The 26908-nt window shown below is 44.1% G+C and overlaps 1 protein-coding gene across 3 annotated transcripts in view; it reads left to right on the forward strand.

Moving 5' to 3' along the window:
• Dock8 (dedicator of cytokinesis 8) overlaps positions 1 to 26908 on the forward strand; it is a 184598-nt gene that overhangs the window by 106685 nt on the left and 51005 nt on the right. For all 3 annotated transcript variants that reach the window (XM_050157606.1, XM_050157613.1, XM_050157623.1), the window contains exons 21-26: positions 1603 to 1767; positions 2777 to 2946; positions 10627 to 10722; positions 14480 to 14575; positions 22877 to 23026; positions 25234 to 25347. In XM_050157606.1, coding sequence (XP_050013563.1) covers positions 1603 to 1767; positions 2777 to 2946; positions 10627 to 10722; positions 14480 to 14575; positions 22877 to 23026; positions 25234 to 25347 — 791 coding nt within the window. The remainder of the gene's footprint in view (positions 1 to 1602; positions 1768 to 2776; positions 2947 to 10626; positions 10723 to 14479; positions 14576 to 22876; positions 23027 to 25233; positions 25348 to 26908) is intronic.

Below are 26908 nucleotides of genomic sequence, written 5' to 3' on the forward strand. Positions count from 1 at the left end.
AGAACGGGAGAAGGGCTAGAATGGTGGCTTAGTGGTTAAAAGCAGTTTTGTTCTTGCAAAGGGCCTAGGTTCAGTTCCCATTACTCACATAGTTCATAACTATCTGTAGCTCCAGTTCCAAGGATTCTTGGGATCTGCGTGGTAGAAGGAGAGTACTGACTGCCTTAAGTTATTGTCTGAACTCCACATTTGCACCACAGTGCGCGTGCGCACACACACACACGCACAGACACACGCACACACACACAAATAAAATAAATGCTAAAAATGACTTTAAGTAGAATCATTAATATTAAAGCTTTTGGGGCGGAGCAATAGTTCAGTTACTTGCTGAGGATACTTGGAGCTCACTGGCCAGTCACCATAGCCTACTTGGCAAGATCAGGCATGTTATCAAAAAAAATAAGGTGGAGAGCAATTGAAGGAGACATCTAAGGTCAGTATCTGGCCTGTGCATACACATGCACACAGGAACACATGTACACACCTATTACACACAGCCAGACATGGTGGCGCATGCCTTTAATCCCAGCACTCAGGAGGCAGAGGCAGGCAGATCTCTGTGAGCTTGAGGTTAGCCTGGTCTACAAATCGAATTATAGAACAGCAAGGGCTACACAGAGAAACCCCATCTCAAAAAACAAAACAGAAAACCTATAAATAAACACATGAAGACAATGAAGGACTTAAGTCAGCAAGCATTCACCTGGAACCTGCTTCTGTTCCATCTAATATTAGGAAAGGCACACTGTGGGAGGGAAGAGCCTCAAACGTGGTGAGACATGCACCAGGCCTAGGAATGGGTCCCAGCCTTCGTGGGGAGGCTAAATTTCAGAGTGGTGTGGTTTGGATTCCTATCACTGTGGGGCATTGCAGGCTGTATGAGGAGGCCGAGCATGGAAAGGGTGGTCTGACTTCGTGGTCAGTGTGATCTTGTGGCAAGAGGCGAGGAAGATACTCTAGGTGAGGACGACAGCATGAGCGAAGTCGAGGAGCAAGAGTGGGGTGACTGACACCCCCCTCACTAGGACATAGCTGAGTTTGAGCAGAAACAGGCATGAAGTTGCCTAAAGCCGAATGATGAAGGGGTTGGAGCACCAGACAGCATGGAGCTTATACATTGCTCTCACAATCCCTTGGGCATCCTGAGGAAATGTAGATTCTGGTTCAGCTGATCTGAGGTAGGGCCTAAGGATAAAGTCCAACATGATGTCTGTCTGCAGAACCCACTGCGTAACCTGTTTTCAGCTGAGTTTAGAGAGTGATGGCGGATAGACATGGTCACATCCCGGTTGTGAGAAACTGCTGAGAAAAAGAACGGAATGTGAGCCAGGCATGGTGGGTTACGCTACCATGCCTTTAATTCTAGCACTGTGGGAGACTGAGGCAGGAGGAGCGCAGTGAGTTCTAGGCCAGCTTGAGCCACACAGAGGGAATGTGAGCATGTCTGTGGTGAGCAAGGCTCCACACTGGAGCTGCCTGGCACATAGATGCCTCTCACCGACATTTCTCATGCCAGCCTAAGGTGGTCAGTGACCAGAACATTCTGTCGCTGGCCTGAGAACATCTCCCTCAACTTCTCGTTTTCTCTTGGCTCCTCAGCAAACTTCTCCCAGTTTGCCTTCGAGTCCGTGGTGGCCATTGCAAACAGCCTGCACAACAGCAAGGACCTGAGAAAGGACCAACATGGGAGAAACTGCCTGCTGGCCTCCTACGTGCACTATGTGTTCCGACTGCCTGAGCTGCACAGGGATGTGCCCAAGTCAGGTAATGTTTCCTGAGGGGACAGGTCCCCCGCAGGGTACCACCGCATACCACTGCCGTGGGGTTAAAGGTTCAGCTTCATTTTTCAAAGTAAAACTTATATAAATGCTGAAATTAAAGCTTTCTAGATGGTTCTCTCTCCCTCCCTTCTCTCTTTTCGTGTTGCACGTGCTGTGCCTGCCTAGTCTCAGTGGCCTATACCTCACTGCCAGTTTATGACCTGGCAAAGTATCTGCTTTAAAAGCTGGAGAGAACTGTTGATTATGTCGGATTCTAAAATAATAGTTTTTTTTTTTTAAAAAAAAAAGTATCTATTCAATGGCTGTGACACCACTGAAAATTCTGAAACTTTTCATTCTATAAAAAAAAAAAAGTGGCCATTCCCCCCAGCTAATAATCTAGTTCACTGTTTTCTTAGTTTTTAACATAGGCAATAAACCATAATGTCTGGGTAGCATGATATAAAAATATCATCAATGAACTTTTAAAAATCCCACATCCAAATAAACTTAGTCTCCGCAGTCATATTTTACATAAATCTGTCATTTTAGTCCAATTTTCAATCTCGAGTTGGTCTCACTTTGAAACTTTGCAGATGTCTCTCCTCAAAAGATGACTGTGGACGATGGACAACCTTCCCCCATGAGTTGTAGGGTCGCGTCATTTAGATAGCGATCAAGCAAAAGTAGTCCTGTTTGTAGCTTTGCTTGAGAATTCAGAAACTCTGGCAACCTTGGGGTCTGGTTCCTCATGGCCTCCAGTTCTCTGCAGCCCTCCCCACTTCCGTCCTCTTCTCCCCACCCCTCCCCACCTCTCCCCACCTCACACCCTGCCTACTTCCCCCAGCATGGCCTCCCTGCCCCTCACAGCAGCAGCATGACGAGGCCTCTTTCCGAGGCCCCCATCTGATAGGCTTCCATTTTAGTCCCGCTCCTCCCTTATCGGGTCCTTCTCAAGCTCCGTAACTGACTCTGCCCTGTCTGTTGACATGTCCCTGGCTGCCGGGGTACAGGGGGCCCTGCCGCCACTCCTGACCCCCGATACCACACGTACGGACGCACGTCTGCTGCCGCCGTGAGTTCAAAGCTGATGCAGGCCCGCGTGATGAGCAGCAGCAACCCAGACCTGGCTGGGGCACACTGTGCAGCAGATGAGGAAGTTAAGAACATCATGTCTTCAAAGGTAGGGGCATGACAATCCCTGGAGGCCACGTCAACTCTTTGTTTTGCTTTTTGACCAACGCACACTGTACACGTTTCTGGGTGCGGTGTGGTATTTTGATAAATAAGTACACTGTGTGCTAATCATGTCAGGATGCTTAGGATACTTAGTACCTGGTACATCCGCCATTCCCTTGTGGTCAGATGCTAACATACTCTTGTCTAGCTATTTTGAATCATTTGTCACAATGCCGTTAGTGGCAGTCCTCCTCTGTGCATTAGCGTTTGGGGCGTTCCTCCTGCCGAGCTGTGGCATGGCAGGGTTGCAAGCACTCTTTCTTGTTTCGTTTTTATTTATTTTGAGTTAGGGTCTCTGGTGGGCCTTCCAAAGAGCTTAGGTCTTATTGTTTTTAATTTTCAGTTGGCACAGAACAGGCAGACACATTCAGTGGGTGCAGTATGATCTTAAATCCATGTATACGGTGTGTAGTGATGAGACCTGGCGATCTGACGCGACCAGTACTCAGACGTACGTCATTTCCTCATGCACTTGAGGTCCTTTCGTGTAGCTGTTCTCAAACAATTAGTTGTTGTCAGCACAGCCACGGTGACTCAGTTTCCTTGCTGTTGGTGCCTCCTTCACATTAGAATGGGACATTTGTCACTGCTTATTAACCAATATCAATGCATAATTATCATTAACGTAAGATTATACTTTATTTGGATTTCCTCAGTTTTCCCTAATGTCCTTTTTTCCCCTCTGTTCTGGGATTCTCTCCGGGGCCCACACAGCATTTTTCAGTTCTGTCTCCTTAAGCTTCTCTTGCACATGCTAATTTCTTAGTCATCCCTTGTTTTTCGTTATCCTGACAGTTCCAGCGACTAATAGATGTTTTAGTTGGGGTCTTAGAAACATACAGTTCACATGCCATAGTGTTTATTCCTCTAAAGTTCAGAACCCCGTGGGATTTAGCATATCCAAAAACGCTGCGATAAATGTCTTGTCATTGTTATTGCTTGGCATAGAAATGAGCAAATGCTCCAAACAAGGGCCCTCGCCCCACCACTCCGAGAGCTGGTTTTAAACAGGTGCCACCACTACTGTTTTTTGGTTGGCTAGGCAAGACATGATTGTGGCTGTTGCTGACAGCCTTGCCTTTATGTTTCATTTAATAAAAATTAAAATATTAAATGTATATATTATATGTAATATATTCTAATGTGATGTTTTTCTGATTATTTTGTAGTAAGAGATGAAAATTTAGAGTATCCTTTCAGAAATGGGTTTTGACCATTGATGTTTGGTGTAGTACCACATTGAACCACGGTGGGGCACTGTTCTCATGCTTTTTCCCGGCTCTCCCAGTACACTGAACGAACTGTTTGGTATACCCGAACGAACTGTTTGGTATACCCGAACGAACTGTTTGGTATACCCGAATCTTTCTCTTGTTTTAGATGTTTGTTTGTCTATGAAGACAAAGCTTTTTTTTTTTTCTATGTAGAGTTTTTCTGTGTAGCCCTGACTGTCCTAGAAGTTGCTTGGAAGATTAGGGTGGCTTTGAGCTCAGAGATCCGCCTGCCTTTGCCTCCTCAATGCTGGGGAGAAAGGCGTGCGCCAACTGCTGTTTTCAGTTTCTGACAGGAGGTCTCACTCTGTAACCAATTAGCCTAGAACTCAGTGTGTAACTCAGACCGATCTTAAACTCACAGCTATCCTCCCGACTCAGCCTCCTGGATGCTAAGTTTATAGATGTGAGCCGTCATGACTAGAGAGGTCCTTGATTGATTCCTTCAGGTTGACCGTCAGATACTCATAAAATATTCATTTAATTTACATGTAGTAGTGTTTCTGCTGGAAACTGCTCTGATAAGGAGAGCTATGATCACAATGACTGTTTTGTTGTTAATGTTTTTATTTTTCCTCTTCTTTTCTTTCTTAGTGTGGGGGGGGGGCTAGGCAGAGTCTCACGTAACTCAGGCTGGCCTTGGACTCCTGACCCATCTGCCTTGCTTCTTGAGTTTTGGGGTTGCATTTTTCTGATGGTTAAAGATCCTGTATATTTTTCATATGTTTATTGGCCATTTCTACTTCATTTTTGAGAGCTGTTTGTTTATTGACTGGGTTGTTCCATTCTTTGGTCTTTAGTGCCCTTAATCTACTCTAGGAATTACTCCTCTGTCCATCCAAGGTTTCCTGCAGGCTGTTTCTATCACGTGTTGTTTCCTTTGCTCACAAAAGCATTTTACTTTCAAGCAATCCCATATGTCAATTCTTGGGATTCCTTTCACAAAGTATTTGCTCCTGTTTTGAAGTGTTTTCTCTGTGCCTTACATTAACAGTGTTGGAGTTTCTCCTTTTCTGTTAAATTATTCAATCCATTTCCATTTTGAGTTAATGCTCATAGAGGGTACGTGATGTGGATCTAGCTTCATTATTCCACATGTGATACCCAGTTTGCCCAGCACCACTTACTGAAGAGGCTATTTTTATCTAATGTATGTTTCTGGCATCTTTGCCCAAAGTCACATGACCGCGGCGTGTGGGCCCAAAGTCACATGACCGCGGCATGTGGTTTCATTCTGGCTCTTCTAGTACATCGACTTATATGTCCATTCTTATGTCAGAGTCAGCTGCTTTGTCACCATGCTCCTGTGCTGGAATTTGAAATCAGATGTTGATTGTGATACCTCCAGCGTTTTCTGCTCAGGAATGTTCTGAATATTTGGCATTCTCTGTGCTCCATTTGAATTTTAGTAATTTTTTTTCTCTTTCTGTAAAGACTGTCATTGGAATTTTGATGGGGGTACCATTAAATGTGTAATTTCTTTTTGAATTATATTATTTTCATTATATTCATTCTTCCAATTCATGAGCACAAGAGCACTTTCTGTTTCCTATAAGATTGTTCTAGGATTTAAATTTTTCATTGTCGGGAGTCTCTCACTGCCTTGGGTGGATTTGTTTCTGTGTGTTTTAAGATTATTATAGCCAGGCAGTGGTGGTGGTTCACACCTCTATTCTTAGCACTCGGGAGGCAGAGACAGGCGGATGGATCTCTGTGAGTTCGAGGCCAGCCTGGTCTGCAGAGCGAATTCCAGGACAGGTTCTAAAAGCTACAGAGAAACTCCATCTCAAAAAACAAAGCAAATATAACGAAAACACTATTATGAATGGAATTATTTTCCAGATTTCATTCTTGATGTGACTGTTGTTGGTATATAGAAAAGCTGCTGGTTGTTGTATATGAATTTTGTTTCCTGGTACCTTGCTGAAAGCAAACTCTCATAAGAGTTTCCCGGTGGAGATGATAGGGTATTTTATGTATGCAACTATATTGTCTACAAATAAAAATAATTTGACTTCCTCTTTTCTTGTTTGGCTTCTTTTATTGTTTTAGCTAAGACTAAAAGAACTGTATTGAGTAAGAATAGAGAAAGGGAATACTTTCTTTATTACTCTAGCTAAGAAAGACTACAAGGACTATATTAAATAAGAGTGGAGAAAGTAAACACTATTTTTTTGCTCTTGATTTAATGGAAATGATTGAGTTTTTCCCCATTAAATACAATGTTGAATATAGGTGTCTTAGTTGGGTTTCTGTTGCTGTGGTAAAAAAACACTATGATCAAAAGCAACTTGGGAAGGAAAGGATTTATTTATTTATACATTAAGCTAACAGTCTATCAGTGAGGAACATCGGGACAGGAACTCAAGCAGGGCAGAAACCTGGAAGTAGGAACTGAAGCAGAGGCCATGGAGGAGCTCTGTTACTTACTGACTTGTTCCACACGGTTTGTTCAGCCTGCTTTCTTACCAAGATAGCCTGCTCAAGGAGTTGTACTGCCCACAGTGAGCTGGGCCCTCCTCCATCATTTGTTAATCAAGAAAATTCCACCACAGGCCTACTCACAGGCCCATATGAGGTGTCATTTTCTCAACTGAGGTCCTCTTTTTTCCAAATGACTAGCTCATGTCAAGTTGACATAAAACTAGCCAGCACAATAGGTTTGGAATAAAATATAGCTTTTATTATGCTGATATGTTTCTTTATTCCAAACTTTTCCAGAGATATTTTTTTATCATGAATGAATACTGAACTTTGTCAAAGGCCTTCTCTACATCCATTGAGAAGGTTGTATGGCTTCTGTCCTTGAGTCTATGAATACGCTGTATTACTGTATTGATTTAAGTATCTGTACTGTCCTTGGAAGGAAGACCATTTAATCAGAGAATGATCTCTCGGGTTTGAGAACTTCTACATTCATGTTCTTCGGGGGATTATCTTAGAATTTTATTATTGTTGTTTGAGTGAGGTGCAATGCTGGCTTAGCAGGGTGAGTCTGGTGTCACTCCTTCCCGTTTCTTGTCTCATAGAGCAGTTTGAGGGACGGTGTTTTCTTTGAAGGTCTAGAGGAATTCAGCGTGACTCCGTCTGTGGCTGAGCGTTTTTTAGTTAGGAGACTTTATTACAGTATCAATCTTGGTAACTGTTATAGATCTGCTTAAGCTATTTGTATCTATTGATTTTATTTTGGTAGGTCATAGATGTGTAGAAATTTATCATTCATTTCTTCTAATCTTTCCAAAATGCTTGAATATTTGTTCCAAAATACACTCCAGTGATTCTCTGAATTACGTCAGCATTTGTTGTAATCTTTCTCTTTTCATCTCTAATTTTATTTATTTGGGTCTTCTTTTTCTTTTTTCTTTTTTGTCAGTTTAGTTAGGATTTGTCGATATTTTTGTCTTCTTGAAGAACCAACTCTCTTTCCTTAAATTTTTTTTGTATTCTTTTCATTCTTGTTTATTTTATATCTACTAATTGGAAATTTGGCTTGTTTTTACTTTTGTAAGACCTTGAGGTACTTTACTAAGTTATTCAATATTTCCCTGAGAAAGGAAAAGCTTTAAAAAATTCATTATTTGTGTGCATGAGTGTGTGCACGTGTGTTTGTGTGTGTATGTGTGTGTATGTGTGTGTGTGTGTAGAAGTATGCACACCGTGCATATGGAGGACATAGGACAGCTTTGTAGAATCAGTTCTCTCCCTCTGCCTTTATGTAGGTTCCAGTGGTCAAACTCAGGATAACCAGTTTATATGGCAAGGACTTTTGCCTATGGGACTGTCTCCACAGAACCATCTCAGCTTCTTCCTCCTGATTGCTTTAATGTCCTATTCATCATTCAATGGATTGTTATTCAATCACTGATAGGTATTTTTTTCTGTAATTTCTCTTGTTATTGATTTCTAGTTCTATTCTATTGTGATCAGATAAAAATATGAAAAGTTCGATTTACTTGTATTTTCTAAGACTTGTTTTGCTTTGTAAGCTATGTGGTCTATTTTAGAGAAAGTTCTGTGAGCTACGGAGAAGAATGTGTATTCTGTATTTTGTGTGGATTCTGTGGCATGTGTCAAGTCTGTTTGATTTCTGAAATAAATTAATGCTGATGTTTCTTTTGTTTTTTGTTTTTGTTTTGTTTTATCTGAATGACCTGTTTATTGTTAAGAATAGGATATTGGAGTTACCTACTCTTGATGTATTTAGTTCAAATCTGTCCCTTTAAATCCTATGGCCTTTGTTTCATGAAATTGGGTGTGCTAAATTTTTAGTACACATTTGTTTATAGTTATAATTTCTTCCTGATAAATTGTTTCCTTAACCAGTACAAAGTCATTTTCTTTACCCCCCCCCCTTCTTTTGATTATTTTGAGACAGGGTTTCTTTGTGTAACCCTGGCTGTCCTAGAACGTACTGCAAACCAAGCTGGCCTCAAACTCAGAAATTTACCTGCCTCTGCCTCCCAAGTGCTGAGATGAAGGAAGGGTACCACCACTGCCCAACTTCTTTATTTCTTTCCACTATTGTTGTTTAATATCTGTCTTGTTAGATATTGGTAAAGTTATCTCTGCCTGCTTTCTAGTTCCATTTGCTTGGTTTAACTTTAGTCTGTAGGTACTAGAAGGGACTGTCACCAGGCCTTCAACTGACGTGCACCCTAGTACCTTCCAGCATTTGGCACTATGTTGGGGACAAAGAATTATATAGGCCAGCTTATTTTAGACAGCATGGTCCTGATATGGATAGCCACCATGGGCCAAGATAACTAATACAGGACTTCTCAGAGACTGTGAGTCAACACAAATGGCTGGCACCAGATGTTTAGGGAACCCAAAAGTAAATGGTGATGTCATCCACCGTATAACTCTTTTCAGCAGAGGGTCACTTTTGTGTCATTCTGTGTAGATACGGCCATGAGGTCAGAGGTCTTCTTTTTTGCCTTTGCCTCCCATAGCCTGCCTGTGTGTGTCTGTTTATAAGTCTGTGTGCCTAGCTTCGTGGTCCCAATGCAGGGTTTACCTCTGTTCCTGGGCCTGCCTACATGTGGCCAGTGTTCATCACTGTGTGTCTAGGTGCCTGTGGGCAGCTGCGGCAGCATTCCTGAATAAAGTCCACCTTATCTGCCACAGTCCCTTCAGCCCTTGAGCCTCCCATGACCCTCCTCTTTTTCTGGCCTCGAGCTTTGGTCCTCACACACTGCTTGTCCACTTCAGGGAAGCTAACGAATCTCACTGCAGCCTGTGGAACTCTTTCCAAGTAGAGCTGTGCGCAGTTTGGAGTCTTCAGAGCGAGCTATGCAGGGAAGGACTTGGCCTCTAAAGGCCCCTTGCCCCTGACTCATAGGGGTCTGTTTAAAATGGCTTCTTGTTGCTGCTCCTATAAGATTCCGAGAAGAGAGGATTTTCCTAGCACCTGTTTGCTGTACAGAACACGCGATTTCTGTCTGGACTGCACATCTAAGTGATTGTCCCATGTTGATTAAGCTATTTGGATCTTAGGTGTGTGCGGCCCTACCTTCTTTGAACTCCACCCTCCTCTTTGCAGGTACATATTTGTCTCCTCCCTCCCTCTTTCTTCTTTCCACCCCCCCCCCCCATAAATTATACTTAAGATACTTTAGAGTATAAAAGAATTTTTCAAGGCTCTTTTTTTTGTCTTAACCCAGGTTTCTGTCCACTGTGCTGCTCTCTTTCTCCTCTGGGACTGGAGCATTTCCAGAATGACCTCTGAACTCTCTCTTGTACTGTTTAAGTATTTTCTTTCTTTCTTTCTTTCTTCCTTTCTTTCTTTCTTCCTTTCTTCCTTCCTTCCTTCCTTTATTTATTTATTTCTTTCTTTCTTTCAAACTGTGGGAGTTTGTTGTTGTTTGTTTGTTTGAGGTTTGAGTTGATTGTTGGAGTGTTTGTTTCTTTGTTGTTTGGGGTTGGGGTTGGTTGTTGGGGTGTTTGTTTGGGGTTAGGGTTGCGTTTGGTTGTTGGGTGTTTGTTTGCTTTGTTTTTCTGTCACCATCCTTATAGGATGGCTGCTCCCCAAGCATCCTGCTTTATCCCCTAGGGGAATCCCAGTAGTCGACGCTTGGGCTTCACCGTCCTCCCTAAGTTGGTTCCTGTGTCTTAACTGTGCTTTCACTCCGTGTTGCTGCTGCACACTGAACTATTAGCAGTGGTCATCTCAGGAGCAAGTGAAATTAATTTACTTTCTTTGTTTTGTTTTATTTATATGGGGCTCTTGTTTTGGTTCTATTACAGAAAAGACAGATAATAAAAATGAATTCTGAGGTGATTTCCAGGAAGCTGCTACATCCTTCCAGTGTATAACTATCAATTGACAGTGGATCATGGTTTATATGTTTCAGATTGCTGATCGCAGCTGCAGCCGGATGTCTTACTATTGCTCTGGCAATAATGATGCTCCAGGTTCAACTGCAGCACCAAGGCCGGTCAGCAAAAAGGTAAAGACCAAGTTGGTATGAGGATAATTCTAGCCCTAGCCCAAGAAAGGACTCACTTGTGTCTTCATGTTACAATTGAAAATAGACATTACATGTTCTCTGGCCTTGTTTCCTGCCCATATAATACTTGCACACACACACACACACAGAGAGAGAGAGAGAGAGAGAGAGAGAGAGAGAGAGAGAGAGAGAGAGTCTTGTCTCTTCTTTCTTACCATTTTACATTTTAATTATTCAGCAACTCAGTGATTCTTCAATTTAACTCTGCATCTGAACTACCTGGGAGGTTTTTGTAAACTGTTTTGGGGCCTTTCTTTACTGCTTCTAGTTGAATCCATCTGAGCTAGGTCCCAAGAACTTAGATTTCAAACAAGTTACCGGAGCTGGTCCTGATTTAGATATCCGACTTGGAGAACCACTGTTTTCACCTCCTTTTTAGGGAAAAGTAAGCTGGTGAAAGTTCATCCTTGATAAAAGAAAAATCACACACACACACACAAAAATCTTATTTCAACACTGTATGAAGTCATACGCCTTTTTGGTTAATGATCTCGCCTGAGACCAAGTGCAGTATGGGCCAATCTGAAGGTGTCTTCATGCTGACCTGTGATCAGCCTTAACTCTGAATTCAGAAGCCATGCAAAATAGGGAATTCCCGAAGCCAGCCAACCTCCCCAGTCAGCACAGTGGATACAGTCAGAGAGGAATGGTAGCTACTTACATTGAAGTCCAGTTTATCTTTCAAGATCGTTATTTAAGTGCAGATACGCTAACTGCAGTTACAGACGAAGCTGTTTGCGGTCACTAGCAGTGCAGGAAGATTTTATTTCGGCTCAGTTTGACCTGGAGGATGAAGATGGGAGGCGCCTCTGAGCCTCGTACTGTAGACTCTGCAGTAATCCAGGCACCGCTGTCAGCAAAGACATTCCAGAAGTGAACCCTGAGAGGAAAAGCGAAAGAATGTGTGGTTAGGCCCCAAACTAACGTCACCTACCCTAAAGTTTAACATTAGGCAGTCACACACACTGGTTCCAAGTTCTGCTTTCCATTAAAAACTGGATGACTTAAGGCTGAGCATGGTGGCACAGCCCTTAACCCCCAGCACTCAGAAGGCAGAGGCAGAGGGATCTCTGTGAGTTCAAGGACAGCCCGACCTACATAGAGAGTTCTAAGAAACCAGTGCTACATAGTGAATCTCAAAATAAATTAAAAATAAATGAGATGAAAAAAAAAAGCAAAAACAATCAACATACTTGCCTAAAGTCTGACTTCCTTAACACGTATGCTGTCTGGCTTGCTTTGATCTGGAATGAGCAGAAGGGAGTCGGTTTTATTTCAGGGGGTAGTTTAGCCAGTGCGTTGCCCTCATAACACAGCAAACAGAGCTGTGCTGCTTGGCTGTCTTCTATAACCTCTGGAGCAAGGTGTTCTTAGAATAAATAACACTGTCCAGTAAGCGACATAGATTGCATTAAGAAGCAGCTTATCCTGGTCTAATCTCTTCCTGCCGTAAGACTCTGGCAGACAGACTGACCTAGTTCTGGCAGCTAACCCTATGGCCGGCGGAGCATGTCTTTCTTCCCATGGGAGTCTGGACGTGTTGCGTGTTATCACGTGCGCAGTTGGCAACCAGCAGGGTTAGCACTACCCCCACCTCTCCCAGACGGCACAGTCCCAGCCTCACATCAGCGAACAAATGTGCTCCCGTGTGTTAAGACTGCTAAGGTTTAGCCCACCTGCTAGAGACAGGGAAAACAGTGGACGGGTTGAACTGACCAGGGAGGGATGGGAGGGGAGTGGGTGGTGGATGGAACACTCCAATATCTGCTCAGAGATTTTTCTATTTGTCTCCTTTCAGTTTAGATAAGTAACCCTCAGATTTGATGGTCTATAAGACATTCACTGTCTAGTAAAATGTATTGTGTACATACTGTAGTATCCTGTGGATTATTTTCAGTTTTATAGTGAGCAGTCATTGTTGCAATCAGTTTTTGCTTTAGATTGACTTTGAAATCTAGCTTCCACATAGAGCTGTGATATTTGAGTGCTGAAATAGTTTTCATTCTCCTGGCCATTGAGAAACAACACAAGAGTCTGACTGTGTTTATTCTCAGCTTTGTATATGTAAGATGGGTGAGAAGCACGGGGATTCCTGGCCATTGTTTCTGCATTTAGTTGGTATGGTGCTGTCTTGGTTTGCCCAGGACTAAGCAGGTCTCCGAGATGGGGGCCTTTCCATTTAGAGAGCAGAAAAGTGCCAAGCAAACCAAGGTGAGTTGCTGGTCTTAGTTTTGATCCTCAGCTTCTTCCCCATCAGGATGATTATCTAGAGAATGAACAAGTACCCGGCTAGGTGGAGGAGCAGGAAGATGAGGAAGTTAAAACGCACTGTCTATGCAGCATTTGCTACACAGCAGTCAGGAGACTGGACAGGACACGAAGGCCAAACATAGCTCTGAGTCTTCAAACAGTCCTCTGGGACAGGACTTTAGAAGTCTTGAGAGTTCGGGGTTGCATGACCTTCGCGGCATTAGGACTGACCTCTCTGGGGTGATGGGATATGAAAAAATGACAGACACAGGAAATGTACAGGAAAGCTGGGATCCAGTGGACTGTGGGCTCTAATGGAGACACCCTAGCAGCCTGAAGACTCGGTGTGCTTGTTCTATAACCTGAAGGAGGAGGCAGTTTAGTTAACCGCAGTAGGGAATCTCTGTAGGGAAGCAGTCTCAGGCTGCAGTCCCCAGAGAGGAGGAAACTGTGGTTAGTACTTTTTCCACATACTGGCAACATCAGTGCTAGGACCAGGGGGAGGTCTTGCCATATGCATTCCATATGCAGTTCTTGGCATGGCCATGCTCTTGTCAACAGCACCATTTACTCAGGACTTCATCCTCTCCACCACACAGGAGTACAGCGCTGTGTCTGTCCAGTTTGTTTTGTTTTGAGACAGGGTCTCACTGTGTATCCCTACCTGGCTTGGAACTCACTGTGTAGACCAGGCTGGCCTCAAATTCACACAGGTCTGCCTGCCTCTGCCTCCTGAACACTGGAATTAAAGGTGTGCACCGCCACACTCAGTCCTTTTTTAAATTTTTCAAGTGTGAGTGTGTGTGTGTATGTGTGTGCATGTGCACGTGCATGTGTGCATTTTAATATAGTGATCCCCTCAGCAACCCATCCTCGCATTTCCCACACGAAGCTGCAGTGGGACTGTGCAAAGAACAACTCTCCAACCTGGAAGGCGTTTGTCTGTCATCCAGACAGTGGTCCTCAGAGCGTGGCCCTGTACCGGCAGCACCAGCGTCTCCTGGAAAGCACGTTAGAATGCAGATTCTCAGACGCTGCTCCAGACCTTCTGAACCAGAATTTCTAATGGCGGCATCCGCTGAGTGCTGCTAAGTCTCCAAGGCTTCTGATTCACATTCAAACTTGAGGATCATTGCTGCCAGCAAACCAGTCAGAAGGGTAGAGAGAGGAATGCTCTCTAACACACACCACAGTTCCCAGTACTGCCCAGGAGGGCTTCTTCATAGAGTGCCACTGTCATTCCAAGCCTGGGGCTATGGTGCAAGGCCACTCTCTGCCTTTCTAAATGTTTCAGCGCTGATATTGCCACCAGTCACATATGGCCTGGGGTATCTTGGACTCATGCTTCCGTAACTAACCAGCTATGACGTTAGCAAAGAAGGGCAGGGGGTTTTAGGGAGTTGTAAGCTTCCCATCACAGCCTGCTTTGTATTTGTTTGTTGTTTAGCATTTTCACGAGGAGCTCGCCCTGCAGATGGTGGTCAGCACCGGGATAGTGAGAGAGACGGTCTTCAAGTACGCCTGGTTCTTCTTCGAGCTTCTGGTGAGATTCTCACATTTGTATCTATGCTCAGTTTGGCTAGCAGAGCACACATGTGAAAGGCAGAGTTTCCTGGGCCAGGGCCTGGCTGGAAACCTCGGATTGTTCCTCGAAATGCACTTCTCCTTCACCCTCCGTCCATCTTCCACCAAACTTTGTTGACTCTGCCTTGAAAATCAACCCCATTTTGCACCTCATCATGGTCCCCACCTGGTCAAGTTTCCGTCATCCCTCATGTGCTTCTTGCAGCATCTTTCTTTTTCTTCTTCCTGAACCCCTTTTCCTCTTAGCCCATCCTTCCTGCCTCAGGCAGCCAACATTAGACAGAGACTGTGTCAACTTCTTCATGGTTTTCAGTATGCTAAAATAAAGTGCCATTTTTTTAAAAAAAAAAATCATAGCTAAAATACCCTTGTATAAACAATCCTACTGCGCACCTCTGTCTCATGCCATGGTTACAGTTTTTTCCCTTTTTGTTCCTGGAAAGTACCAGGCCTGGACTTTAAACCTAAAGGGTTTTTGTTGTTGTTCTAATTCCCCCTCTCGCAGACTGCTGTCCCCAACACACTTTCTGTCCTGCTTAAACGTCAGCACCCGCAGGCCGTTCTCTGCCCACCTTACCTGTAATGGGTGCTCCACTTTACTGTTCTCCTCTTGAAGACCCCACTCATCCCCTTGCCAGCACTGGACACAGCTTGCCATTGCTTTTCCTGTCTCACCTTTCAGATTTCTGGGATGTGGCCTATCTTCCTTATTCGGTCTTCAGCTTCAACAAACTATTTGATATCGTGCAAACAATAACCAGCCACACTAATATCAGTGGTTCCTCCATTCCAGACTAAGAATAGGACTAAGACCGACTTGTATTTCAGTACTAATGGACGTGAAACGATTTTGTCATAAAAATCATTAAGAACAGAGACTTGGGGAGATGACTCGGTGAGTAAGAGCACTTGGCCCACAAGATGAGAACCCTGAGATGGCTCAGGGGATAAGAAAACCCAGCAGAATTTTTGGTTTTCTCCACGTCTATCCAAGGCTGGGAAAGCAGCCTTACTGAGCACTCAGACAGACAGGGGGAAAGGAAGTGAAGATAAGCATCGGGACAGAGAAGGGCACCACTGCCCCTGAGTGAAGAACCTAGCTTCTTACTACAGAAAGAGTCTGAGATTTGAATCCCTGGAGTATGAGCACACCTAGGCCTCGTCTGAGAATGGCTCCTGTGCACTGACTCAGACCCCAGGATCACATGGGCACCTTTTCTCTGGGGGAGTGGAGGAAACACGGTGCACTCTCCTGTCTTCCCAGGTGACCCAAGGCCCACCTACAATGTGCTAGTCCCCAGCACCTAGACTTGTGAGTCCCAACCATAGCTATAGGGCCCTGGGATTTTGGCCAATTCAGCGGCAGATCTTAGTCTACAAGCCAAGCTGGTTAAGGCTTGTGACTACAGCTGGTCAGCCTGTGGTTAATAGCTTCATCAGGGTGTTCATGAGCTCTGTGGTCTGGCACAGAATGGACTGGCAACAAAACTCACTCCCCTCTTTTTCTTGAGGCACAAAAAATATTTTAAAAGCCAAAGAAACCATGTCCTATATGTCTTGCTTCTGTTTGCTGTCTCCATCTATACATAATTCATAAAAACCTCATCCCAAAGTTAATTCAAAATTGCTGATTAAGAAAAGTAAAAACTAGATCTGCCTTAATTAAAAGTGCTTGGTTATTGACTCATGCATTTGCACTCACCTGAACACACTTCACCTAACTACTCTTGGACCTTAGGCAGCACCTGTTGAGGAAAAACCCAAGTTCCTGGGGCACTGACTCAAGCCCAACTATGCAGAGTTGAGTAGCAACTCTGCAGGCTCTTGAACCCCTGTGAGACCCTTGCTTATCCTCACAGCACACACCAGAGCTAGAAAGATTGGCCAGCCTGCCCAGCCAGGGACAGGTAGAACCTCTTTCTCTAATGCTCAGGTCCATTTTGTTTCTATTCACTATTTTGCCTCTTTGAGAAGCTTGGAGTTTCAAGACATCTTCTCAGTCCATCGTACTGACTGACAATGGGTTAGCCCATCCTGTTCAGGAGTCCCCGTTAGTATGTGTGATGGTGGATATTTGGTTCCCCGTTATTGTGAGTTCACCTTGAGGATCTTAAAGCTCCATCTGAAAGGCAAGTTTGTATAAGGTGTAAGAACGACTCTGTCCTCCACATAATCCCAGTAGCAGCTGGCTCCCCTGAAAAAGAAAAAATAACAATATCCAATGTAAATTTAGCATCTTACTGTATGTATGCCAGGCACTGATTTAAATATTTTTAAGGCATTGTTTTGTTTAATCTTCAAGTAGCCTTGAGTTGAGGTCCTTATGATTCTGAGTTCACAGGTAGGGGAAGAGTGGCAGCCAGAGAGGAACCTCTAGGCTGTCTAGTACTGCTTCATTGCCCATAACTAGAAAGGGATAAGAATCACAGAAAGGGTGAACATTGCTTCTTGATCTGGCATAGTTCTTACTAAGACTCGTTTGGCCCAAGACAAAGTGACATCTACAATGAATACCCCCCTCTTACCTCTAGGACCCCCTTGTGAGACACAGGTGACATAATTTAGAAAAGCTCTCATGGATCAAAGCGCTTTGGTGGGGTTGGTCAAAATGCAGACCCACCAAGACAGCAGCTACGCAGGGCTCTCCAGACTGTAGCCACTCTGTCAGGGTCTCAGCAGCTGAGAAGCGTTTATCAAAGGCCTCTCCCCAGGGTGTCTGCAGTGTTACAGGGGCCAACAGACTGACTGGTGAGGCACTCAGGGTGCCGCAGAAATAAATAAATCCTTTATTTATCTAGCTGCCTCCTTCTAAAGAACCACAGAGGGGGCACTGAGCAGTCGGGGCATTGAAAAAATCTAGAGGCAGAGGAGAGGGTCCACTTGATAGGACCACCCTGTGGTATTAGGAATGACAGATGGCCAGACCTTTCACCAGTGATTTCCGGCTACAGCCTCCCATTCACCAAAGGGAGGAAAGGAAAGTGAACAGACACCCAAACAGTCACAGACGGAGAAGAGCAAGAAGCCACCTGGCGGCTGTGGTCGAGGACCTGGAAGGAACATTGATCTCAGACCTAGACGGTACTTTTGAGTCCTCCAGGCATTGTTGCTTGCTTACCTGGCCGATGCTCTCGGAAAGCGTGAAAAGAAGAACGTCCCCTAGGGCTTAGGCGGCCTGAGAAGCAGTTTGACACCTCCAGCTGTGCTGGCCACCAGGTGCTAATGAACAATAACCTTGTCACAGGAGTCAGTACACTTAGTTCTGGTGCATCTCACGCTTTATAATGAATGAGCCCCTGTGTGACTAGAAGTCACTGATTCCGCCCTTGGAGGCCCGGAGGAGGGAACTAGGTGACCCAGTTCCTCTGGGCATGTCATTCTGCACGAGGGGTTTCTGAAAGGTATCCATTCTCAGAATGGGCCACAGAGACACGTGTGGGAGAAATTGTTTTTCTACCTCTCCAAACCCTACAAGTGATGGGTTGAGCCCCACTGATGTTTCTGCTGGATTCTTCTGTGGAAAGTCAGGGATCCAAGAGCTGGCAGGCTGCTAGCAGTCTGGAGAGAGGCCATCAGAAGTGCAGCATTGTGAGAATTATTTATTTGGTTGTGGGATGGCCAAACTCAGCAGGCAGGAGCTGAATGCAACAATGAATTGGGCAGCCCGGCGCTAGGGTGGGTTAGCCAGCAGAGGATCAGGATTGGGGTCACCTGCACAAAGAAGCCTTGTCCTCCCTGGCCATTGGCTGGGAGTGTAGTGAGAGAGATACTTTTTTTGAACAACAACAACAACAAAAAGATGGTGCTCTATTCCCACCCCCTCGTTCAGGTCCTCTCACCATGTGTGTGTGGATCTTTGGGAATATGAATATGTTTCTCTGTTTGTGTGTCCTGGGTTAGACAGTACCCTTGGGTAGGAGACAGCCATGTTCTTCCATTGGATTTGATGTGCCTAGGTCTGTGTGTGCTAGCCAGGGCATTATGTGAGCCACGGATCAGAAAACTGATCTCTCCTTCCCTCTTACATAGCCCTCTCTGGATTGTGCCTTGTTTGTCTCGGTCTTGACAGGTTTATGTCAAGAAAAGAGAAGCAGACTCTGCCATCCTGTATGAAAGGCCCCGTGTTGTTCTTCAGCGTGGAAGTCAACTTCTAAGACTCCAGATGGGGCAAAAGTGGGTGGATCAGCTTCCAAGGGAATCACTTTTCTGTTGTTGGTTTCTTTGTTTTGTTTTTATTTATTCATTTTCTTGCTTTTTGATTGGCTGCTGCTGTTTCTGCTTGCTTGCTTTGAGGCAGGGTCTCACTATATACCCCTAGCTGACTGGAACTTCCTATGTAGACCAGTCACACCTTAGACTGGTAATAATTCTCCTGCAGCCACTTCTTGAGTGCTGGGATTACAGGTGGGTGCCACCAGGCCTGGCAGATAGTTGTTGCTCTGACCAGCCTGTACAAATTCATGAGCATCATTTCAGAATGTCAGCCCACAGCCACGAGAAGTCCCATAGTTTGATAGAGAGAAATCAGATAGTTTGCATTATTCTGTGGCAAAATATCCGGAGGAAAATAAGGAAGGAGGGGTTGCTTTAGCTCCCAGTTCAAGGCTCCAGTCTGTCATGGCGGGAAGGTCATGATGGTGGAGCCTGAGGCCTCCGCTGTCAGGAAGTAGAAAGTTATGAACATTTTGTTCCCCTCTCTGTCCTCATTTTGCTCAGCCTGGAGACCAGCCATGGAATAGTGCCTCTCACAGTGGGCAGGGCTTCCAACTCCAGTTCACCTAATTATGCCCAAGGCTTATCTCAGGGAGATTTTTGATCCCATCAAGTTGATAGTCAGCAATAACCATCACCCCAACCTTTCCAGTCAGACTGTCCAAATAGCTCTCAGCAAACTCGTCCATCAAATTCTGATGATGCCAAAGGAAAAATGAACCCTGGGACCTCCTGGCCCAGGAAGAACCTGAAAATTCTACATGATCTAGATTTTAATATATACTAGGCATTAAAATAGTATTATACTATTTATCAAATGATTAATTGATTAGTTGACTATAAGTTAGGCTTAAGAAACGTAAAACACAATTTTCCCTAGAAGCTGAGCAAAAATGGACCTTATAATGTGACATGTCTCAAAAACATATATTTATATCCTCCAGAGGCAGTGTCCTACATAACGATTAAATTTCTAGATACCCAGCAAAATCCTGACCAGCACTTAATATAGTTTAAATTTTAATTTCTAGAAGCAGAAATTAACTTGATGTGAACTCTAGAATTGCTTCTGGAATTTTATAATAATAATANGGCCCGGCTAGTTCCAGCTTCTTATTGGCTAGCTCTTACATATTGTTCTAACCCATTTCTAATATTCTATGTAGCCCACGAGCTGGCTTACCAGGGAGGATCTTAACCTGCGTCTCTCTGGAGCGGGAGAATCATGGCGACTCCTCCACCAAGCCTCCTTCTCCCAGCATTCTCCTCTGTTTTCTCCACCCACCTAAGGGTGGGCCTTATCAAGGGGCATAGGCAGTTTCTTTATTAATAAGAAATCACTCCCACATCACAGCTTGGTGTGTCCCCAATACCTGCATTATGTAATTTCATATGATGTTTCTATATCATCTCATGATTGCACCTCAATCTTATGGGCACATATATCTGTGGATGGTCAGGAAGAAAATCACTTTTAATTGATCTTTATAGTCTTAATATGTGGGATATAAACTGGAACATGCTTCACAATTGAATCTATATGTCTCACAAGGACCATGGGCATCTAAAAGGCAGCTTTCTTCTTTTACTTATTGGGTGAGACCTCTTGTGAGAGAATTTAGTCACATAGTCAGAAACCTTGGTTCTCACAGCCTAATCTCTGCTTCATTCCCTGAGATAAACTTAGAAGCCAACTCCTTGTAACTATTTTTTTATTTGATAAGACATTTAGTCAGGAGAGGATTCTTTCCAATAGATTACAATAGGGACCATCAAGGATCGAGGTATGGCACATCCGAGCTTGTTTGACTCATAATCCTTCATAATAAGAAGACTGAGTGTCCCAAATTCACGCACAGAGGACTTGGGAAAGTTGTTGTCTCAGTTGATCCCCTGCTCTAACCCTAAAACACTATCAACTCCCTATACCTGGCCTGACCTCGGTTTATTAACACTAGATTTTAACCTAGAAATGGAGTATCATGCACCAACTCCCGTTCTCCTTCCTGGTTTAGAGTTTAAAGTCTCCTAAATTAGACTTTTTGCCGCTTAGTGCTCTCCAGGAATCCTGTTAGCCATGCCTCCCTGGGGCCTTAATGATGCTGGTAGTATCACCTGGGACAACTCTTAACTGCGTTTTGGCTCTGAGAAATTCAGCCTCAGAGAATTGCCTTTATTTGTGTCTGTATATAAATTGAAAACTTCACAACACACACACACACACACAAAGACAAAGAAAGAACATGATTTGCGCAGCATGTATGTGAATTTGTTCTGTACTTCTTAGACTAGAAATTTTATAAATCTCCTAGGGACCACAAAGATGCTGACAATGTCACTTGGGACAGCTCTTATCTGTTTTTTTTTAAACACTAAGTATTTCAAACTCATAGAATTGCCTTTGTTTGTATCTGTATATAAACTACAACTTCACACACACTCACACACACACAACACACATACAGAGAGAGATAGAAGAATAAAGAACATGACTTGAACAGCACGTGTGTGAACTTGCTCCGTATTTCTTAGACTAGAAATTTTCTAAGTTCTCTGCTACCTGAGGTAACTGATCTGAACCTTGGCAGGGAGTCAGTAGCCCTGGATTCTGCTAGCTCTCTTAAACCCACAACTGGTCAAGATGGGCGATTAAGAGACAATGGAAATCTCGACCTGCCAAGGTTTAGGGATTCTTTTGGAGGAATGGTGGAAAGAGTGTAAGAGGCAGAAGCAGGGAAGGATAATTACAAGGAAACAGCGACCTCCAGGCATAGATGTGTAGCTACAAGTATTTACTCATGATGATCTCACACTGATTTACTAGGCAATCTCACACTGATTTACTAGGATATGGTATATGAAGAGAGTATACAGAAGGTTGATGATTTACACAGTGGCAATGAAATTGGAGGTGCACTTATTCTATGTAGGTGGACACAGCCAGATGATGCTGTTAAAAACAAGTTTTTAAGGTCATAATCCATAGTCTAATAATGCTCTTCTAAACACAGCACCAATTCCAGGCTGACTTCCAGAACTAGAGTCTTGTTACAGTATATGACATCCTTATATCATATTTATAATTTCATGATTCATCATATATTACAGTATACCATATGTTAAGCTTTTGTAATTATTTAATTCTGCATCTGGGAGTTAGTGGGCCATACCTTATATTTGTTGAAGGGGAGAACATGACTAACATATGCCTCCCTTAAAGTGGACACAACATCACATAGAGTATGGTGAGTGGACCAATCGTGTATCGGGCATTATGAAGAAATGAACTGATTCAAAGAACTTTGGTGTGCATCAGATTTATATGGAGAATTTGTTAAAACTGAGACACCTAGGTGTACTCTGCAAAGTTTGGCTCCTGTAACCCTAGAATTGGTCTTAATTTTTGTATTTCTAAAATGTTCACAGACTATTCCAGAGTTATGTTTTTAAGAGGTATTATTTGAAAGACAGAATCCAAATAACTTCACATAATAAACTTATCTCAATATTTATGTGCAGCAAAATTCTATGTGTATTTAAACAGTACAGAAGTTCTTTGGTTTTAATCTCAATATGGGAGGGGCATTTCCCCTTGTTTTCCTCACTGTAGTTTCAGGAAAGGCAAAGTCTTTGTATCCAGACAGCCTTATAAAATAGTTCCTTTGCGTGTCTTGTGTCATGTACCATAACAGCCTGCGCGGTTCCGGGAACTCAGCCTCACGCTGTCTTCCAGGACGTAGTCTGTTGGGGATGGTGTGTCTTCTGACACTGGGCCTAAGCTGCTAAGCTGCAGGTTTTGCCAGCAGCCATGAAAGGAGCCCCGAAGAAGGGGTCAAGAAGAGGACACTGTGCCCACCTCCAGGCACCATGGCAACTGTTCAGTGTGTCAGAAGCATTTTGTGGTTCAGAGCCAGCTCGGGCACCACCAGCACCACTAAAGTATGAGAAAGTCCTCTGTGAAAGAGATTTCCTTTAAGCCATTCCCCTTCTGCATGTTGTACAAGCAGGTCACCAGTCTCTATGTTGACATTGTCCCCTTCCTCTGTAGGTGAAAAGCATGGCGCAGTATGTGCATAACCTGGACAAACGCGATAGCTTCCGGAGGACTCGCTTTTCTGACCGCTTCAAAGACGACATAACCACCATTGTTAATGTGGTCACCTCGGAGATAGCGGCCCTTTTAGTGAAACCTCAGAAGGTAGCTGTGTGTCTTCACTGTCTAAATCGGTTCCTGTAAACATATCTCTTTTAATAAGTAGAAAAAAATAAGCCTCATTGGAAAACAGTAGTTAAAATATAAGAATGGTTAAAACATGCTGGACCAGCCCCTGAGGTGTAGCTGGGGATAACAAGAAAATTACAGTGTGGTTTATTATTTAAATGGTTTTATGAGAGAAAATACTCTTTCTCTCGGGAGGTACAGTCTGAAGTATTATGAAGTAAATAGGAATGGTATTTACCACCTGCTTGAAAAGGGTTTCAAAAAAATTTTTTTTTATGTAGAAAGAATGATGATAATGCAAAGTTTGCAAAATGTCAGGTGTCAGTGATGTGGTATGATTCCTGTGCCAGTCTATAACTTGAAATCATTTCACAATTAAAGTGTGTGTGTGTGTGTGTGTGTGTGTGTGTGTGTGTGTGTGAACTTAACAGGCCAGCGAGGTGGCTCATGGGGTAAAGGTACTCAGTGTGAAGTCTGATGACCTGAGTTCCATCCCCAAAACCTACCTGGTGAAGGTGGAGAACTGTTGGAAGGAGCTTCTTTTTCGTCCCGGCCACCCAGAACCAAAATAATCACACAGAAACTGTATTAATTAAATCACTGCTTGTCCCATTAGCTCTAACTTCTTATTAGCTATCTCTTACATATTAATTTAACCCGTTTCTATTAATCTGTGTATTGCCACGTGACTGTTGATGTGGGAGTCCCCTCTGTGTGCTGTGATTATCATTAATGAATAAAGAAACTGCTTTGGACCTATAGCAAGGCAGATCTTAGGTAAGCAGGGAAAGCTAGGCTGAATGCTGGGAGAAAGAAGGGCAGAGTCAGAGAAAAGCCATGGATCCACCTCCTGAGACAGACGCTGGGAACTTTAGTTGGTAAAACACAGCCACATGGCGATATATGGAATAATAGAGATGGGTTAGTTTTGATGTGAGTTTAGCCAGAAATACGCTTAAGCTAATGGCCAAACAGTATTGCAAATAATATGGTTTTCTGAGTGGTTATTTCGTGGCTAGGCTGCCTGAACAAACAAGTGATCCTTCCCCCAACAGGCTGTGACTTACCGGGTAAAGTTCCCAGTGTCTGTCTCTGGAGGCTCCATGGCTTCTGTAGGACCCTGCCCTCTTTCTCCCATCATACAGCCTATCTTTTCCCACCTAGTTCTGTTCTGCCCTTGCCATAGGCTCAAAGCAGTTCTTTATTCTTTAACCAATAAAAGCAACACATAGACAGAAGGACCTCCCACACCAGAGAACTGCCTCCTGTCCATTGTCTCCTGACCTCCAAAGGTGTACCATAGCTCACACTTACAACCACCACACAGATAAACAAATGTAATCTAGACAGGGCCTCACTATGTAGCGCTGGCTGTCCTGGAACTCACTATGTAAAAATCTTATAACTAAGAACACTGAGAAATAATAAGCAAATAAAACAAACAAAAAAGATAGCCTGGCCACAATTCTTGAAAGAATTCACCTTCCCAAGTGTGACTCTGACATCTTTCAGGCTGAGAACCCTGCCTAATTGGAAACGAAACCATTCTTAAGCCTTTTTTATCCTGCTTGAATTTATGTAATAGTCCTTGCAAATTAAGAATATTTCTTCAGGGGACTAGAAGAATGGCTCAGCAGTTATGAGTACTTGCTGGTCTTGCAGAGAAGACCCAGGTGTGGTCCCCAAAAAATACCAAGTGATGGCTCACAGAATACTCACCCACATAAAATGAAATAAATAAATCTGAAAAAAGTTTTAAATCTGTTTCTGTGAAGGCGGTGAATGCCATTCACGTTAGCTTACACACTCTGCTCCCACCAAGGGAAAAAAAATTAGCCAGGTAACATGGCAAATGTTAATATTCCCCGAGTTTAGGAAGCGGAGGTAAGAAGATCAGGAGTTCAAGGCCAGCCTGGGATAGATAGCAAGACACCATGTTAGTAGGCCAGAACAATAAAAACTAAAATTTTATAGCCTAAAATAGGGTTGGTTATATACTCATAATTATACCTGTACAAAACAAGACAAGTGGAAAAAATACATCTTTATGTTCGGCGTCACCCAGAAAGGGTGACAGGCCGATTTAATAGGATCTCCCTCTCCCAGAGTCCACACCAGGGACCTGGGAGTTCCTGTCCAGGAGCAAACAGTGTGATTTGTGTGCTTCTGTGCTCATTTTAAAGGAAAGCGAGCAGGCGGAAAAGATCAACATCAGCCTGGCGTTCTTCTTGTATGACCTTCTCTCGCTCATGGACAGGGGCTTCGTCTTCAACCTCATCAAGCATTACTGCAACCAGGTGAGTGCCCCTCGGAGCTGCCAGTTCAGCCCCTTCTCCCCGTCACCAGTGTCGCTTTCTTCAGTGTGACCCCTACACATCTTGGACTTTCACCCAGTCTGTGCAGTGTGCAGGCCACACTCAATCCCCCGGAGTCCGGGTGTGTGTATCAAAGCAGTCAACAGGTCAATGTCAGGAAACTGAACGTTTCTTAGCAACATGATTTTGCCCAGTTAACGTTTAAGAGAAATGACAGGACTCTGCGTTTAATCTTTGGCCAGAGCATTCAAGGTTTGGGACTGGGAAGTTGCTCCGTAGATGAAGTGCTTGCTGTGCAAGCATGAGGACCTGAGTTCGAGACCCAGCACCTACCTAAAAACTGGCCATGGATATGTCTTAACCTCTGTGCTCCTGGAGTCAGATTGGAAGTGGAGATAAGCAGAGATAGGCAGATCCCTGGGGCCTGCTGGAAGAAAACAACTGACGTCTACTCATAGTCTTTCTCTCTCTCTCTCTCTGTCACACACACACACACACAGGAAAGAAAGATAAGGTTTCTTTTCACTTATTAGGATTATTAATTAAATTGTGGTTGTGGGTTTCTAATGTTAGAAAACCAAAGAGCTCAGAGACTGAATTCCCAGGAGCATGAAGCACGTATTTTGTAATGCAGCACAGCCTGTGAGCATCAACTCCTCTCCAGAGGTTGTTGTTTTGAGACAGGATCTCACTGTGTAGTACCGGCTATCCTGGAACTCTGTAGACCAACCAGGCTGGCCTCAAACTCACCGAGGTGAGCCTACCTCTGTCTCCTGAGTGGGATTAAAGATGTGCACCGCCACACCCAGCTTTCTCCCCAAAGTTTTGGGTGTAACTCTTGGATGTCCCCTTCAGAATGTCCTAGTCGTAAGAGTATAAACCGCAGTTGTGGCTGCTACTTCTCTTCTTCCATATTTCCTCTCTTTACCATGTCTCCATGTCTGCTGCTTTTCCCACAGCCCCCACCACTGTCCCCGTCCCAAGTTGGCATCATCACCATCATCACTCTCAATAGTAACAGCTCTAAATCTCCGCTTCTATGGCTGTCCTTTCTTTGTCTGGAAAATGCAAGGGTTCTCCTCTGTGGAGCTTTGAGGGATATGACACCTTATCCAGGAGAAAAGTATGACCGGAAGAAACAGTGACACAGGATCTTCCCTGGGCTGGCCCCATGAAAGAAAAGCCCTTCCCAGTGAGACCCTCCAGAGACCTCCAGTGAGGGGCCACCGGCCATCCAGGGGAGTCAGGAACATCTATAGAAGAGTGGCCGGCGCTCAGGCTTGGTTGGGGGCTGGTGATAGGTGAGGTTGCGTCACAGCACAATGGGGAGTCTGAGTCAGAGAACTGGAGAGGCTGCAGGTGCCTAGTGACCACAAGGCTCTCTCTACCTTCCCAGTGGGCAGAAGCTGTGCAGTGGGGACCCAGGCACTCCGCAAAGTAGATGCTAAGGGCTGGAAATCTGTCTGAGCTTGAGCTGCTCCTGACAGTTTGGTTGAGAGCCTCGCCTTTAGGAGCTGAGTCATCTCTGCAGCCCATTGAGATG

The sequence above is a fragment of the Alexandromys fortis genome, unplaced genomic scaffold (assembly GCF_014885135.2).
Source record: "Alexandromys fortis isolate MF-2015 unplaced genomic scaffold, M_Fortis_MF-2015_v1.1 scaffold_10, whole genome shotgun sequence".
In the NCBI taxonomy this organism is placed as follows: Eukaryota; Metazoa; Chordata; class Mammalia; order Rodentia; family Cricetidae; genus Alexandromys; species Alexandromys fortis.